The 18732-nt window shown below is 24.2% G+C and overlaps 5 protein-coding genes across 5 annotated transcripts; 4 read left to right on the top strand and 1 right to left on the bottom strand.

Annotated features, from left to right (window-relative positions):
• Positions 1-282: 282 nt before the first annotated feature.
• On the bottom strand, positions 283-1163 carry DICPUDRAFT_8408 (uncharacterized protein; the record flags this gene model as incomplete). The annotated part of the gene is made up of 2 exons (XM_003287336.1): positions 283-599; positions 668-1163. Coding segments are annotated over 2 exons (813 nt in total), but the record flags the coding sequence as incomplete, so codon positions are not given.
• Positions 1164-5275: 4112 nt separating this feature from the next.
• On the top strand, positions 5276-9604 carry GcaA (uncharacterized protein; the record flags this gene model as incomplete). Its single annotated transcript, XM_003287352.1, has 3 exons — positions 5276-5887; positions 5970-8101; positions 8185-9604. 3 exons carry the CDS (start codon positions 5276-5278, stop codon positions 9602-9604), a joined length of 4164 nt encoding a protein of 1387 aa, XP_003287400.1.
• A 1077-nt stretch (positions 9605-10681) lies between these two features.
• DICPUDRAFT_87570 (uncharacterized protein) lies at positions 10682-12802 on the top strand (the record flags this gene model as incomplete). Its single annotated transcript, XM_003287351.1, has 1 exon — positions 10682-12802. The coding sequence occupies one exon, from the start codon at positions 10682-10684 to the stop codon at positions 12800-12802; it is 2121 nt and encodes a 706-aa protein (XP_003287399.1).
• A 440-nt stretch (positions 12803-13242) lies between these two features.
• On the top strand, positions 13243-14559 carry DICPUDRAFT_78235 (uncharacterized protein; the record flags this gene model as incomplete). Its single annotated transcript, XM_003287350.1, has 5 exons — positions 13243-13381; positions 13523-13645; positions 13715-13955; positions 14053-14370; positions 14457-14559. The coding sequence occupies 5 exons, from the start codon at positions 13243-13245 to the stop codon at positions 14557-14559; spliced, it is 924 nt and encodes a 307-aa protein (XP_003287398.1).
• Positions 14560-16273: 1714 nt separating this feature from the next.
• DICPUDRAFT_54812 (UDP-glucose 4-epimerase) lies at positions 16274-17835 on the top strand. The gene is made up of 2 exons (XM_003287349.1): positions 16274-17318; positions 17387-17835. The coding sequence occupies exons 1-2, from the start codon at positions 16564-16566 to the stop codon at positions 17658-17660; spliced, it is 1029 nt and encodes a 342-aa protein (XP_003287397.1). The 5' UTR covers positions 16274-16563; the 3' UTR covers positions 17661-17835.
• Positions 17836-18732: the final 897 nt, after the last annotated feature.

The following is an 18732-nucleotide window of genomic DNA, read 5'->3' as shown; positions in this document are numbered from 1 at the left end:
TTTTATTTAAATTTTATTTTGGAAAAAACTAGTAAAGAGAAAATTTTTTTTTTTTTTTTTTTTTTTTTTTTTTTATAAAAAATATTTTACTAATTAATTCTAATCTCTAGAATTAAATCTATTATTAATATTATTGTTTTATTATTATTTCTATTATTGTTTATTGGTTTTGTTGCTATTGTTAATCCAATTTGAGTTAGTTTTGTTTTCAGTTTGTGATGGTTTGTTATTGATAAAGTTTAATTGTTTTTGTTGTCTTTTATTTGTTTGTTGTGATGGATAAAGATTGCCCATTAACTGAGTAAACCAACGTTTAACGATTACGTCACCTTCTTTTTGAATGAACTCGTTTAATTTACCATTTGAAAAACATGCTGGCATCCAACTTGGAAGATGATCCCTAATTTTAGCGCACTCAGATAATCTAAGATAACATCTGACAATGTGTTTTAAAAGACGTGAGGACATGTGGTCTGGTATCATTGCTTCAACCATATTCTTTAACACATTGGTTAGATTGGCCAATCTTTCAGAGGATTGAACAAAATAATTTAATCCATCATCCCAATTTAATATTTTTTGAAGAATAAATGCCGATGCTATAAATTATATAAAAAAAAATTAATATAAAAATAGAAATGAAGTATAAAGTATTTAAAATACATACCAGTTTTTGATAAATCATTACCATTTTCCATTATTTTTAAACAAGGTGTGGATATATCTATATCTATCAAGTATGAAATTATTTCTTGAGATTCTTGTTTAATAGCAGAACTTATTACACCAAGTGAAGTGAGACGAAGGTATTCGAATGGCTTTGACTTTGAAGTTGTTAATAAATATGGATAAACATATGATATTATTTTTAATTGGATAAACTGTGATCTAATTTCTGGATCTGAAGCTATACACTGAAAGATAATTAAAATATTACAAATTTTGTTTGAAGCTCTGGCCTTTAATTTTGGATTTGGTAGTGAAATATTTTCATAGAGAGCGGTAATATCCTGGAGAAGAACTGATACAACATTGGGTGAATTCCAAATCATCTGTGAAAGATTATCCACTTTATCTTTTCTTGAAACCAATTCAGCTAGTGTGTCTTCTCTTCTTTGGTGCTCCAATAAATCTAATATAAGCTCGCTAGTTTCTTTTTCTTCTATTTTGTAATTGAATTTATTACTATTATTCTTTACATTATTAAATTTTGATTTATTGGCACTAGTATTGTTTAAAAGATTATTATTTTTTAAATATGTAGTGATTACATTATTGTTTAAAGCAGTTGTACTTTGGATGCTATTATTGTTATTAACATTGATATTATTTACATTTAAATCAGCTGTTGTAGTTTCATATTTATTTTGTTGGGTGGGAGAAATTTGACCATTGTTATTATCTAGACCTGATACTGTGCTATATGAGCTGATAAAGCTATTTGAAGTTGCTTTCAAATTGGATTTATTACTAATACTATTTTGAATAGGGCTAATTCTACTTCCCATTTTGTTGTTGTCAATATTAAACATTGATAGTTGATTTGTTAATTGTTGATAATCAAAATTGATAATATTTTCATCTTTACTACTGTTGATAATATTACTTTTAAAGTTTTCGTTTTCTCCCCCATCAACAATTTGAGAGACCATACTATTCAATGCGTCATAGTCATATAAATCTTCACCATTATTATTGTAATTAGTATTAATTGAATTATTGTTATTATCATTATTACTATAACGATCTGGTAATAGATGTGGTAATTGTTTATTGTTTGTTTTATTATTTACAAATATTGTTTGATTGCTACTATTTTCATTGGTTATTGTATTATTATTTTCGTATATAAAATCCTTTGGCGATAATTTAGGATTTGCTGGATACTCTTTAGATAGTTGGCGATTTTTGTCTTCATCAATTAAAAAATTATTCACTGTAGTATTACTACAATTATAGTTATAGCTATTATTACTATTATAAAAATTGCTACTCTTATTAGGGGCGTTATTATTACTACTATAATAATTATTAAAATTATTTGATCCATAGCTATTATTGAACGAATAATAGTTTTGAAAATCTCCATCGCTACTATTATTATAATATTTACTTCTTATATCAATAGTTTTGTTATAAAATGGGCTAATATCTGGTGAAGATTGGTAATGGGTTGGTATATGATTTTGACTTTTCTGATAGTTATTTTCAAAATCATTTTTACTTCTATTTAAACAATTGTTATTGGTATTTATACAAACACTATCAATATCATTGGTGTTTGATGATTCGTTGTTTGTATTGTTATTATATTTATTTTGTGTGGATATATAGGCACTATTTAAATTTTGTGATGATAAAATTTCTACCGAATTTTCTTGTTTATGTAGATATTTTATTGTTGAGACTCCATTATTTATTTTATCATCATCTTTTAAAATATTATTATTAATACTGCTACTATTGCTATTGTTATAATTATATTTATTATTACTATTTAAAAATGGACTAGTATTACTATTGGAATTGCTATTATTCAAGAATGGACTAAAACTAATGCTATTTATATTGCTACTTATATTTCTATGGACATTGTTAAAATCAGTACTATTTATTGATAGGCTTTGGATATTATATTGTTGTTGTGAAGGAGATTTTAGGTCTATTTGATGTTTATTGTTGCTGATACTATTACTATTGGTTTCAATATTCAGTGATATTTTTGATTTATTATCACTATTGTCTAAATTTGATTTTCTATTACTATTAATATTGCAATTATTGTTGTTGATGTTATTACTCTTATTATTTTTAATGGTTATTAATTCATTGCTACTATCATATGAGGTTGGGTGTAATGGTGAATTATTATCTGCTTCATCACTATTTGAATTATTATTATTAGACCCATTGTTGCTATAGTTATTATTGTTGGAATTGATATTTGAATAGTTTAGCTGATTAATCATTGATAGTTTATATATGATTTTTTGAAATGGGAGATTATTTTTTTTTTATTTTTTTTTTTCTACAAAAAAAAAATTTTAGTTATTTTAGATTATTACTTTTTTAATTTATTATTATTATATTATTAATTTGATATACAGGTTGGTAGTAATAATTAATAAATGGAAAAAAAAAAAAAAAAAGAATAAAAAAATAAAATAAAAATTTAAATATTTTAAAAAATAAAAAAATTAAAAATTAAAATTTAAATATGTTTTTGAAAAAAAAAAAAAATTAATTAATTAATTATTAAAAAAAAAAAAAAAAAAAAATATAATTTAAACAGTTATATGTTTTAGAAAATTACAAAAGAAAATAACTATACCTTTTTGTAAAAATTTATTAATTTAAAAATATATACTATATGTTTGCATTTAATTTTTTGAAGCTGTGGGGTTGAACTTTGTATTAATGAGATTTTTATTGTGTGAGGGGTGTCTATGATTTTTATTTTTTTTTTTTTATTTTTTTTTTTTCGCAAGGTGTTTAAAATATTTAGTTTATTTTTTAATTAAAATTGGTAAATTAATAAATGATTATGATTATTTTTATGATTATGATTATACCTACCATTTATAAAACAAAAACAAAACCATTAATTAATTTATTATATTGTATTATATTATATTATTATATAATATAAAATAATATGAATCATAATAGTTATTTTAATTAATAAATAATTTATTTGTAAATATTAAACACTAAATTAAATTTTCTAAAAAATAAAAATTTATCCACAAGAAAATTAATAAAAAAAAATGGTTAAAATAATAATTTAAAATATAAAACAATGAAATTTTATTGGTAAATAAATTAAATATAATATAGAAAATTTTTATAATAAAAAAAAGACATATTCCTCATATAAATACCTTTTTCTTTTATATAGATTAAAAATTATTTTTTTTTTATTTTTTTTATTTATTTATTTTTTTTTTCTTATTTTGTTATAAAAAGACTTTGGGAAACTCACTCGGGAATGATTTGCCTCAATAAAATTTTTTTTATTACAATTAAATAAATCAATTCTCTTCCTAATTTATTCATATTTATTATAATATTATTATTTAAAAAAATAATAGTTATAAGAAATCAAATTTAAAAAAAAAAAAATTAAATAATTATTTAACCACAATTATAGCATAAAGTAGTTAGAAATAAATGGATTTTACTATGGAGTAAAAAAAATCTAAGATCATAACTGCATTATAATTCAAAAAATAAAAAAATAAAAAAAATTAAAAAAAAAATAAAAAATTTTTTAAAAAATAAAAAATCTAAACTTTTACCTAATAATCATTTTCATTTTATAATTAATAATTAATATTTTATAACATATTTATTTACATATATATATATCAATACAATTACTTTAACCAAAATATCTATAAAATAAAAGCATTCTAGTTTATAAAAAAAAGGTTTTAAGGTATGGCAGCTATATATAATTATAATTATAAACCATAAATTTTTTTATAAATATTAAATTATTATTTGATGGTATATAATATTAAAAAAATAAAATTTTAATCAAAACCCCACAAACACTGCATACAAATAACCCACACAACAACACCCAAATAAAAAATAAAATTTTTTATTTTTAGACATTTAACCAATATGTCAACAATAAAAAAAAATTAATATACACTTCTATAGATAAACATTAAATCAATAACAATTAAAAAAACAAATAAAAAAAAATAATAACAAAAATCATAATCATAATCAAAAATAATAATAAAATATTAATTATATTATAAACACCCAGATGATGAGTTTTTTTTTTAATTTTTTTAAAAATCAAATAATAATAATTTTTTGATTATTAAATTATTGATTTTTATTGTGTTTTTGTCTTTTTTTTTAAAAACTAATAAATATTAAAATATAATAATCTAAAAATCAATATGTTACTAATTATATAATTTTTTTATAAAACTAAATAATTTTTAAAAAAAATAATAAAAAATAAAATTTTATTAAAAAAAAAAAAAAAAAAAAAATTAACGATTATTTTTCTGAATTTTTTTATTTTCTAATGCCAATCTATTCAAATTTATCAATCAAAAAGAACTTTTAATTTTATTAAAATAGTAATAATATCCTTAAACCAACTAAAATATAATTTGTAATAATAGGGAAGAATAAAGTGTAATAATAGTAATAGTAATTAGCCAATTACTATTATTATTATAATAGTAGTAATAATATAGATAACAATATAGATAATAGAACAACTTATATATATATATACTCATAAAAAATGATGTTTACATTACCAGATGTAAGAAAACAAGAGACTGGTCTTAAAAAATATTTGGAATTTTTCGATCTCAGATTTCCTCGTGTTCAAGAAGAAAAGCATTTCCAGTCATATTACTATTACACCTATGCAAAACAAATCAGAATTTCAATAGTATTCCTAATTGCAGTATTTTTTATAGGAACAATGGTGGCATACCTATCACCTTTAAATATAACCTATCTACCTTATTATGACAGCCCCAACATTTATTTTTTCAACTATGTTCCAAATAATGATAGTAGCAGCAGTAGTAGCAGTATCAGTATCAGTAATAATAATATAAATAATAACTATACAGAAGCAGATGGTCATATAGATGATAATCATTATTTCCCATATTTAGCAAATAAGAAAAGAGATACATTCATTCTTAGAATGGCTACAATAGGTGCTCTTTTGATGTATTTTGCATTTACTTTTACACCAAATTTCAAAAAACTTTGGAAATTTTTTAATACTCTGGCACTATTTTTAGCTTCGTGTATAGTTTTAATTTTTGAAAACGATATAAGAACAATTCCAGGTAGAATGATACTATTATTTGTTATTATCTCAATTTCATCAGGAATGGTAATTAGAAAATATTCTTATCAATTAATTTAATCATTAATAATTATTAACAAAATCTCACCTCTTTTATTAAAATATATAGACGTTTTTACCAACAATTATCTCATCAGGAATTTTAGGTTTATTTTATTTCCTATATTTTATACTTTATACTAAAATTAAAGGAAAAGCAATGGTATTGATATCGTTGGTATTATTAGTCAGTTGGATTATCTTAATGTTAATTTCAAGATATAGAGAACAATTATTTAGAGATAAATTTAGAACTTTAGAAAATTTGAAAATTCAAACCATGAGATCTGAAAAAATTATTAATCAAATGTTACCAGCTGTAGTAGTACAAAGATTAAGATTACAATCGTCAAAAGATCAATCATTAGAAACCAATTTATCACAACAACAACAACTACAAAAAGATAAAAAGAAAGATAAAAAAGAAAATAGTAATAATAATAATAATAATGAAATTTGTTTAACCCCAGTAAATAATAGAAAGAATAGTTTAGTTGTAGATCCACAATCACCATCATCATTACAACCAGGTCAATATTCAGGAACCGAGTTAATTGTTGATAGTTATGATCCAGTTACAGTTTTATTTTGCGAAATAGTGAATTTTAATGCTTTAGTAGAAAAAATGTCATCAGCTCACGTTATTAATCTTTTAAACGAAGTTTACAATTCATTTGATAGATTGACAGATGTTTATGGTGTCACCAAGGTTGAACACATTGGAAATGTTTATATGGTTGTAGGTGGATGTCCTGAACTATGCCCAGATCATGCTCAACGTGTTGCCCATATGAGTTTGGGTATGTTATCTGTAATTCGTAGATTTGGTATTGTTCAAGTACGTATTGGTATGCATACAGGTCCAGTAGTTGGTGGTATTATTGGTAAAAAGAAATTAAGTTGGCATTTATTTGGTGATACAATTAATACAAGCTCACGTATGGCAAGTCATAGTGTTATTGGTAAAATTCAAGTTAGTCATCCAGTTCAACAATTACTTCGTCCATATTTCCTTTTTGAAGATAGAGGTAAAATTCAAATAAAGGGCAAAGGTTTAATGAGAACCTTTTATTTAATCAAAACCAAACAATTGGATAAGCGTTACACCTCAATCTTTTCAAGTTTACATCGTGAAAAACCATATATTCCACCAGTCGATATATCTGAAGTTAGTTTTGATAAGCCCGAAGAATCATCAAGCAATACAACAGCATCAGCAATTCCCCAAAGAATCAGTGTTGAAATGCCACCAATGCCAAATAGCGCACGTAGAGAACGTAAAGGTAGTATTTTTGCCTCAGTAATGCCTCCAAAAGTTTTAAATTTCCTTCAAACTGGTTCATTGTCATCACCATCAAACTCTTCAAATAATTTAACAAATCTAGCGAATGGTACCGAAACTGCATCAGGTAGTAGCGGTACTACTGGTAGCAATGTAAGCGGTAGTAATGTAAGCGGTAGTGAAACCAATACTGTAGCATCACCAAGATTCTCACACCCACAACTTCAACACAGTAATAGTACAGGTTCATTAAGTAGTTTAATGATGAATAATAACAACAATAGTCCAAATGGAATCGACAAGAAAAAAGGTGTACAATTTCATACACCAAGCGGTACACTTTCAAAAGGCACTTTTGGTAGTGTAAGATCACCATCACCAGCATTGTTTGAACAATTTGCGATGGATGATGAAATGAATGAAAATGATCTTTCAGTCGTTAATACACCACAGGAGCAAAATTTATATTTAGGCAAAGGAATTCATGGCTCAAATGTTATAGCTACAAACAATTCAAAATTAACACAACTCGAAAAAGAATTAACCATACACTATACTTTAAATAAATTTAGATTATCGTTTATTTCAAGAGGTAACTTGGTTGAACAGGAATACAGCAACGAATATATCACAAATAACTTTAATAGAATTACAATGTCAATGCTTCTAGTTAACGGTCTTTTTGCTTTAGGTGGTCTTGTCGACTACTTTTTTTTAAAATTTTCGTCCATTTCCTCTGTGGTCAAAACCGAACCAAATAATAATAACTCTACCATTATCACTCAAGATTTTTCAACATCATCAATATACCACAATGACCGTGAAGAAGAAAACGAAATCTATGATATAATTACTGGTATTCGTTATGGTTTAGTATTTTTTTGTTTAATTTTTATTTATATAATTTCAAAATTCAAATCGTAAGTATATTTATTTTATCCCTAAAATATGTAAAAATTTTGGTTATTAATGTTTTTTTATTATTTTATCTAAAACCCCACAGTTTTAAAATTAAAAAACATGTTCAATTAATAGCAGGTTTATTTTTTATATTTATAACGGCAATGATGTTGGTTTTATCAAGTATCCCACCATTAAATAATTTACCAAACGATACATTAGCATTGTCAATTATAATGATGATTATTACTATAGGTTACAATTTATCAGGTATTAAATTTTGGTATGCAAATTTAGTGTGTTTCTTTTGTATATTATTTTTTGAACTTTCAATGACATGGAAGAATACCAATAGAGATATCATGCTAAGTCACAACTATTATTTGATAACAGTAGTATTAATCAACGTTGCAACCAGTTATTTTGAAGAGCTATTCAATCGTTTAAATTGGGTCCATGGTAGACTATTAGATAAAGATCAAAGAGAAACCGAACAATTGGTAGCTGAAATTCTTCCAAAAGATATTGTAGAAACCATGAAATCTGGTAGACAACTAATTGTCGACGAATTTAAACAAGTTACCATCTTTTTATCTGATATTGTTGGCTTCACTGAAATGGCTGCTCGTATGTCACCAAGACAATTGGTCGAAACACTAAATCAAATCTACTCTACCTTTGACGAAATTGCCGCTGAATTTGGCGTATTAAAAGTAGCTACTATTGGTGATGCCTATTTGTGTGTATCAGGATGCCCAGAGAAAGACCACACCGATCATGCCTTTCGTGTTGCAAATATGGCCATTAAAATGTTGGAGTCAATTAAATCAATTAGAACAGTCGATAATATACCTGTAAGAATGAGAATTGGTATTCATACTGGTCCTGTTATTGCTGGTGTTGTCGGTATTAAAATGATCCATTATCAACTATGGGGTGAAAGTGTACAAATAACTCAACAAATGGAAAATACTGGTAAAGCTGATATGATACACGTTAGCGAAGATACTTTTAACATATTAAAATCAAAATACCTCTTTGAAGAACGTCCAGAAGGTATTATCAAGAAGAGAAAAATCAAAACCTACTTTTTACTTAGAGCTTTAAATGAAAATGATCCAGTACCTGAAGTAGTAACAAGAACAAGATCAGTTTCAGTTTCAAAAAATGCAATTGGTGGTACATTACAATTTAAAGAGCATCAACAATTAACACCACTATTAAAAGAAACCACAACCGAAAAAAACAAAGAAATTGAAGAAGATGATAAAGAAGAGAGTGAAGAAGAAGAGGATGAAGAGGATGAGGAAGGGGATGAAGATGAAGATGAAGAGGAAGAGGAAGAAGAAGAAGAGGAAGAGGATGAAAATGGTGAAAGTAATGAAAGTAATGAAAATAATGAAGGTAACGAAAGTAAAGAAAGTGATGAATATAATAGCGACAAAGTTGAAAATGAAGAAAATGAAATGGAAGGAGAATGGGCCAAAAATTATGTTGATTCAGATTCAAGCTCGGATAAATAATGATAAAAAAAAAAATCCCTCAAATCTAAAAAAATCAATAAATATCTTTTATTTATTATATTTGTAAAATTACAAAAATTTAAAAAGAAAAAAAATTTTCTTTTTCCTTTTCTTTTCTTTTTACTTTATTTATTTTATTTTATTTTATTTTTTTTATTTTTTTATTTTTTCAAAAGTTGTGTATAAAATAGCACCAAAGGGTATAGATATTTTTAATAAAACTGGATTCATTACCATTTTTTTTATTATGGGGATAGACAGGTATCCCTCAAAAAAAAAATAATAATTAAAAAAAAAAAAATTTCAACCAAGCTTACACAAAATTTTCACAAGAAGTGATCAAAAGGTATTTTTTTTTGAAGATGGTTAAATATTTTTTTCTTATTGATAATTAATAAAAAAATATCAGTATTTTCCTTTTTATTTTTTTTCTTTTTTCTTTTTTTTTTTTTTTTGGTTTATTTAAAAATTATTTTTTTTTTTTTTTTTTTTTTTTTTTTTTTATTTTTTTTTTTAATTTTAATTTTATTTTTATTTTTTTTACCAGTAGAAATATAAAAAAGAATTGTTTTCTGTTTTTTTCTATATTTTATAATATTTTTTTTTTTCATTTTGTTTAGTTCATAGGTTTTTTTTAGGTAATAATTGATCATTATTTCTATTTATTATAATTATTTTTATTTGTGTGTTGGTGGGTTTTTTCTTAAAAAAATATAAAAAATAAAAATTAAAATTAAAATTAAAATTAATTTTTTTTTTATTTTATTAAAATTGTGTTTTTTTTTTTTGTTTTTTTTGTTTTTATCTTTATTTTTTTGTCATCACTCACAACCAACTACAATATATATAAATCAATGAATACAAATTAATACTAATTTTAATTATTTTAATAAATAATAATTTAATACTATATAAATAATAATAAATAATAAAATATTTTTTTTGTAATAATTTTTTTTTTTTTAAATAATACGTAAAAATTAAAATAGGTTTTTTTTTTTTGTAATCAATCAAGTGTAATAATAATTTTTAAGAAAAAAAAAAAAAAAGAAGTAAAAAAGAAATAAATCGAATAAAATGAAATTATTAATAGTTTTAATAGTACTATTAATTAGTTTAGTTAATTCAAAATTAATACCAAAAAATTTATCAGGTGAACCATCAGAATTTGAATCATTTAAAATTCCAAATCCAGAAGATGTAGCACAAAGTTCAGATAGTTCATTAATTCCAATTACTTTAGTCAATAGTGAAACCACCAACGAAGCTGAATGGGTTGGTATTGTTTCAGTTGATTCAGATAAAGAATTCACACTCACAATTTTCTCAGATTTTGCTGTAGGATTAAGTGTCGAAGCTACCCAACCAAAAATTGATTTAGACCACAATAACCACGGTCGTCGTCATGGAAATCACTTTGAATATAATAAGCAACATAAAGATAGAATCCATAAAATGATGAAATCAGATACCCCAACTCCAACCATTACAAATGGAACTTTTGGTATTGATGGTGCTACCGTACCATCATTATCATATACCTGGGACAAACCAACAGTAGGTGATTGGACAATTAAAATTACAGCCAACCAAGAATTAAATAAAAACAATAAATTCAAATCAAGAGTTTCAGATGGTGAAGCCAATTTATTCCTTCTTGTTCAAAATCCAAGTGATACACATATTTATTCATATGTTCAATCATACAACAACTTATTCGTCAATGAAAAAGTTCCAATTTTAGCAATGCTTCACAAAAAATCAGAATGGACTGATTTAACCTCACGTCCACTCAATTGGAAACCAACTCCACTTAAACTCACCAGTACCACTGCTCAAGTTTTTGTTTCACTCCCAGATGGCTCCTCAGAAGTTATTGAAATGTTTGATGATGGTCTCCATGATGATTTAAATGCTGATGATGGTGTTTATGGTGCCTACATGACCGTCCAAGAATTAGGTAACTATGATATCCAAGTTGTCCTCAAGGGTACTAAAGATAAAAAGAATATCGTTCGTTCAAATCAACATTTAATTCCAATTACCACTCAATTCCTTGAACTCACTGGTAATGTTTTCAGTGAACAAGATGGTGATGCTAATCTTAACTTTTACTATGAAGTCGAAAGTGCCAACCAAACCACTCCATCCACTACTCCAGTTCGTCTTTACTCTGAAGTTTATGGTACCGATAAAAAGGGTAATAAAGTTGCTATTGCCTGGGTCGGTGGTGTTACCTCAGCTCAATCATACCAAGGTACCTATTGTTTATCAGCCAACTTAAACGCTAGATGGATTGCTAAATTAGATGGTGTCACTGGTCCATTCTCTGTTAAAAATGTTATCATCTCAGATCTCAATACCTTTATTCCATTAAGCAATCAATCATCACACTTGGGTGTTCAAATGATTGGTCAATACAAAGATGTCAATCAAATCGACTTTGATGTCCCACTCCATATCATCACCAAAGAAATGCGTGATGGTAAAATGCCAGAAAACCTCGCTCAACGTTTCGGTAAAACTCCATCAGGTAATGGTAAATTAATCTTAGTTCACGGTTATTGTTCATCTGATAACCCATGGCCACTCCAAGACTTTACCAATGCAGTTCAATTTTTAGATCTTAACCAGAATAGAGGTAATGATCAATTTGCTCAAATGGTTGGTGAATTTGGTGCTCAATATACCGATGGTTTCTCATTAGTTGTACACAGTCAAGGTGGTAACCAAGCTCTTCACTTATTAACCTTTTACCACAGTGGTCTCGATCTCTCAACTGCCTATGAAGGTCGTGTTATTCAATCCATGGGTACTCCATACAAAGGTACTGCCCTCGCTGGTACTCTTGCTAGCATTGGTAAAATCATTGGCATTGGTTGCTCAGCAAACAATGATCTCACTATCGATGGTGCTGCTCTTTGGTTAAATACCATTCCAAAAGAAAAACGTGCTCTCGTCTATTATACCACTACTCAATACAAAACTGGTAAGTTAATTAACTATTGCCAACTTGCCGCCAACAGTGTATTAAAATGGCCAAATGATGGTGTCATCGATCATGTCGGTGGCGAATTAGAAGGTGGTAACTATGTCAGTAACATTAAAGGTTTCTGTCACACCTCAGAAATGCACTCTCCAGCACAAACCTCAAATACAGCCAACAATAAAGAAATGGATTCTAAATCAGTTTGGTAAAGAATTAAATAACTTTTAAAAATACTTAATTTATTAATTTTAAAATCTTAATAAATTCGATTAATTTCATCATAAAAAATAACATTGTAAATATTTAAATAATTCACACACAATCTTAGATTTTCCTCCATAATTATTTTTTTTTTCTTTTTCTTGATAATCAAATTCCAAAATTATTTTTTGTGTTATATAATAATTAAGATATAAAAAAAAAAGATGTTATTTGGTTTTGTCGTTTAATTTTTTTAATTTTTTTTTTTTTGTGAACACAACCAAATAATCATTTTGATATTTGAAATATCTTCACAAAAAATAAAAAAAAAAAAAATTAGTTTTTTAATTTTTTTTTATTTTTTAATTTTTTTTTTATAATTTTTAAAACTTTTTTTTTTTCTTTTTTTTTATTTTTTAAAAAGATCATATACATTTGTTTTGAAAAAATGATTGAATCTATTAAAGGTATTTCCCTTATCATTGGTTTGGGTATTGTTATCAGATATGCCTACCGTTTTATCATGTTCGTTTATGCCTTTTCTCTTAGAGCTCCAGTAAACATTAAAAAATATGGCAGTTGGGTCGGTAAGTTGATCAGTTAATTAATTTATATTAAAATTTTAATATAAAAAAAAAAAGACAATTTTTTTTTTTCTTATGAACTTTATAATTCAAATGTGTAATCACTAACATACTTTCTTTTATTTTCAAAACTAAATATTTCAGTCGTCACCGGTGCCACTGATGGTATTGGTAAAGCTTATTGTCACCAATTTGCCAAAAAAGGTCTTAACATTTGCTTAGTTAGCAGAAGCCAAGAAAAATTAAACCTTGTTGCCTCAGAAATTGGTTTGTATTCAAAATAATTAATAAGCGAGGGGTTTAAATTCAATTATTAAAAATTATTTTTTTTTAAAGAAAACAAATACAATGTTCAAACTAAAGTTATTTCATTCGATTTTAACACAACTGATGATACTAAATATCAAGCATTATACAAACAACTCGGTGGTTTAGATATTGGTGTTTTAGTTAATAATGTTGGTATCTCATATGAACATCCAATGTACCTTGATGAATTACAACCAAGTACCATCGAATCATTAATCAACTTAAATGTTAGATCTCTTACTGTTTTATCTAAATTTGTTCTTCCAACGTATGTTTAATATTTATTTATTTATTTATCATTTTTTTCATTGTTATCATCATTTTAAAATATATTAATCTATCAATTTTTTTTATGAATTTAACAGCATGTCCGAAAAGAAGAGAGGTTGTATTATTAACTTAAGTTCATTCAGCGGTATTGCACCAAGTGGTGTTGCCTTATTATCAGTTTACAGTGGTACCAAAGCTTACGTCGAAAAATTCTCACTTGCTTTAAATACCGAATATGCTAAAAGAGGTGTTTTCGTTCAATGTATTACCCCAGGTATTGTTGTTAGTAATATGTCAAAAGTTCGTAGAACTTCATTATTCGTCCCATCACCAGAAGCTTTCACTAGATCAGCTGTTGCTACTATTGGTCACGAAAAGATTACCACCGGTTATTGGAGTCACGAAATTCAAGCGTAAATATCAAATATAATAATATTAAAGAGCGGATTATGTCCTAATATAATTTTACTAATTTTTTATTTTCTTTTATTTTTCACAGCTTCTTCATTAAAAGTTTACCAGAATTTGTTACTGAAAAAATTTTATTCGATATGCATCTTGGACAAAGAAAGAGAGCTTTAAACAAAAAGAAACAAAACTAAATAAACTATTTAAATAAATATACAAATTAAAAAAATAAAAAAGTAAAAAAAAAAAAAAAAAGTTTTAAGTGGATCTATTAACCTTTTTATTCTATTGGTTTTATAAAATAATTGCAATTATAGATACAAATATATTTATCCACCCAACTCACCAAACTCCTACCAATTTAGAAAAATCAAATTGATTCAAAAAAAAAAAAAAGAAAAAGAAGAAAAAAAAAGAAAAAAAAGAAAAAAAAGAAACAATTTATTGGCATTCACATATAAATATCCAAGGTTTTTTTTTGTTATTTTATTTATATTTAAATTATAAAATTAAATTTAAATTAAAATTTAAATTTTATTTTTTTTATTTTTTATTTTTTTTCAATTCTTTACTGCCCTTATCACCCACCATTATTGAATTATCCAGCATTTTATATTCAAATTTGATATAAATTATTTTTATCTTTTTTTATATTTCTTTTTTTTTTTTATTTTTATAAAACAGAATCAATTGTTTTCTTTTTGGTGGGTTAATTCCAAACATTCAATCAACTTTTCTTTTTATTTTTTATTTATTTTTTTTAAAATTGAGTGCACAAATATGTATTTTTGGTTTTATTTCAAAATTTTTTTTTTTGTATGTGATTGTTTATTATTTGGGTTGTGTAAATTATTTATTATCCAATGACATTTTAGTTTCCCAATATCGTTAAATTTATTTTATTTTTTATTTTTTTATTTTTTAGAAAATTTAAAATTTTTTTTATTTTTTTTGTTTTTTATTTTATTTTTTTTAAAATTATTTTATTTTTAATTTAATACCAAAAATAAATTCATTAGCTCTTTTCTTAATTTGTATTTGATTGTTTTATTAAAAAATTGTAAATAGATATATGTATAGTACTTTCCGTAAAAAATAAAATATTTTAAAAATAAACTCAAGGTAAATATCTTTTTATTTTTTTTTTTTTTTTGGTAACCAAAAAAAAAATATAAAAAGGGAAAATAATACCATTTATAAATATTTATTTTTTTATAAAATAAATTTACGATTGTTTTTCATTTATCTGTTGTCTATATTTAATAAATACAAAGGTATAAAAAAGAAGGGTTGTTTAATTCAAAAAAAAAAAAAAAAATAAATAAGTGCCCACACCACAAAAGAATTTTTATTAGATTTTTTTGGATGCAACATTGTGTGTTAAAAAGTGTGCTATCATTTCAACTCATAATTATTTTTTATTTATTTGTATGTGTTGTGTGGTGGTGTGTTGTTAATTTTAATTTATTTTTATTTTATTTCACTTAAATTTGCTTATCCATTTAATATTTATACAAAATGTATAGAATACAAACTCCATTATTTAAAAAAATCAACAAAATAACATTTATAGCCCAATTTTTGTTAATATTGGCAATGTGTCTATCATAATTTATTTCGTTGTTACTTTTTTCAAAATATACTGTGTGTTAATTGTGTGTTTAATAGCACACAGTGTGTATGAAATTATTTCATTCACCGCAGTGAATTTATTTTAATATGGATGTTTTTTTGAATAGGAGTTACAATTTATTAATTTGGTAAATACTTTTTCTTTAAAAAAAAAAATAAAATAAAATTTAATAAAATAAAATAAATTTAATAATACAATTAAAAAATAAAAACATAATAAATGATTATCACAATAAAATATATTTTTTTCTTTTATTTAAACTATTAAAGTTTACACTAACACAGTATCAATACAACTAAATTCGAATATTTTTAAAATAATAATTATACTACTTTTATAAAATTAATAATTTAATTTTATTTTTAAAAAAATTTTTCAATTTTTTATTTCTTTGTACCACTATTCACTATAACACTACTTTATAATAACAATAAAATCTATATAGTTTATTAGTATTGGTTTAATAAATTATAAATATACTAATAGTTATCATAATAATAATTTACAATTAAAGAAATAATAATATTATAAATAATTTTAATAATCATAATATAGAAATTAAACAATGGAGCCAATCGATGATAGAATTATGGTAACTGGTGGAGCTGGCTATATCGGAAGCCATACAGTTATCGAATTAATAGAAGCTGGATATACACCAATTGTTGTAGATAATTTAAGCAATTCATCATTGGAAAGTTTAAAACGTGTTGAAGAAATTACTGGTAAAGAAGTAGAGTTCCACAATGTCGATATTTTAGATGAAAAAGCATTGGATGAAATTTTTGAAACTAGAAATATTTCAAGTGTTATACATTTTGCTGGTTTGAAAGCAGTTGGAGAATCAAATAAAATTCCATTAAAATACTATAATAACAATATCACCGGCACTCTTAATTTATTAAATTTAATGGATAAGCATCGTGTTAAAAAGATTGTATTCTCATCATCAGCAACAGTATATGGTGATCCACACACAGTTCCAATTACCGAAGAATTCCCATTATCTGCCACCAATCCATATGGACGTACTAAATTATATGTTGAAGGTGTTCTTCAAGATCTTGCTGCCAGTGACCCAGAATGGAGTTGCATTTTATTAAGATACTTCAATCCAGTCGGTGCTCACCCATCAGGAAAAATTGGAGAGGATCCAAAAGATATTCCAAATAATCTTATGCCCTATGTAACCCAAACTGCAATTGGTAAAAGAGAAGTTTTAAGTATTTTTGGCAATGACTATAACACACATGATGGTACTGGTGTTAGAGATTATATTCATGTTGTAGATTTAGCAAAAGGTCATATTGCTGCTTTAAGGTAAATATTTTTTTATTATTTTATTTATTTAAAATAATTACTAATTTTATTGTTTTTTTATTAACCAGACAAATTCATAATAAAAAGGGTTGTGTTGCATATAATCTTGGAACAGGTCATGGATATTCAGTATTGGACATGGTTGAAGCATTAAAGAAAGCTTCACATAGAGATATACCTTATCAATTTGTTAGCAGAAGAAAGGGCGATGTTGGTAGTTGTTTTGCTGACCCATCAAAAGCATTAAAAGAATTAAACTGGAAAGCAACCCACAATCAAGATGACATGTGCAGAGACGCCTGGAATTGGCAATCACAAAATCCAAATGGTTACCGTGATTGATTAGATTTATAAAAAATAATTATTTTTTTTTAAAGTTTAGAGTTTTTTTTTTTTATTTTAATAATTAGGTTTAAAATACATATCTATTATTTCATCAATAATATAATATAGTAGTCATCTTTTTTTAAATAACATAGATTAAAAATAATAATAGATAAATAAAATTTTTTAAATTAAAATTTCTTTTTTTTACTTTTTTTTTTTATAATTATAAATAATTAGTAGTTGCACTGTTATCATCATCAGCAATAAAGTTTAATAATAATTATCTTTTATGATAGTGATATTATTAAATTACAAATACCACTATTAAAACATACATTGTGTTACCTGATTTTTTTACTTTTTTTATCTTAAAGTTTTTTATTATTAGCCCATTTTAATTATCCCACACTGAAAATTTTAGTTTTAAAGGTGGTTAGTTGAAGATAGGAAAAGAAGGTAGTATAAGCTAAAAAGTAAACTATTCATTACTTTTAAATGTTTTTATATCTTTTATATAATTTACTTGCGCCATTATTAATTTATTTTACCATTAAAATAATATAAGAAAAATAAATTTAAAACAAAAATATAAATAGATTAAAACAAGATATGTCAAATAAATTTAAAAGTGTCAAAAATAAAACAAAATAAAATAATAAATAATAAACCAAATTAGTTATATTTTTTATTTCTTTTTATTTATTAATAATTGTTAATTTTTTATAATAATGGTTGGATTACTATAATATATGTATATTATTTTTTTAATAATTTTTAAAGATAAAATAAAATCTTAAAATTTATTTTATCTTAATATAAAAAGATGATATTCAAGTATTAATAATATTAATAATGACCCAATACAATTCTTTATACCTTTATATAAAAAAAATTTGGGGACGAGAGATAATAGTTAGTTTTAAGTGTAAAATCTAATACCATCATATAATAATAAAAGAAAGTTAAAAAAAAATATATTTATTTAACATGTATTAAAGAGTTGTACTAAAGTTAAAAAAAACAAAAAAAAAAAAAAAAACAAAAAAAAAAAAAAAAAAAAAAAAAAAAAAACAAATTATAATCGTTA

This window comes from Dictyostelium purpureum (genome assembly GCF_000190715.1).
Source record: "Dictyostelium purpureum unplaced genomic scaffold DICPUscaffold_98, whole genome shotgun sequence".
NCBI lineage: Eukaryota > Evosea > Eumycetozoa > Dictyosteliales > Dictyosteliaceae > Dictyostelium > Dictyostelium purpureum.
This window is presented reverse-complemented; position numbering and strand designations above follow the sequence as displayed.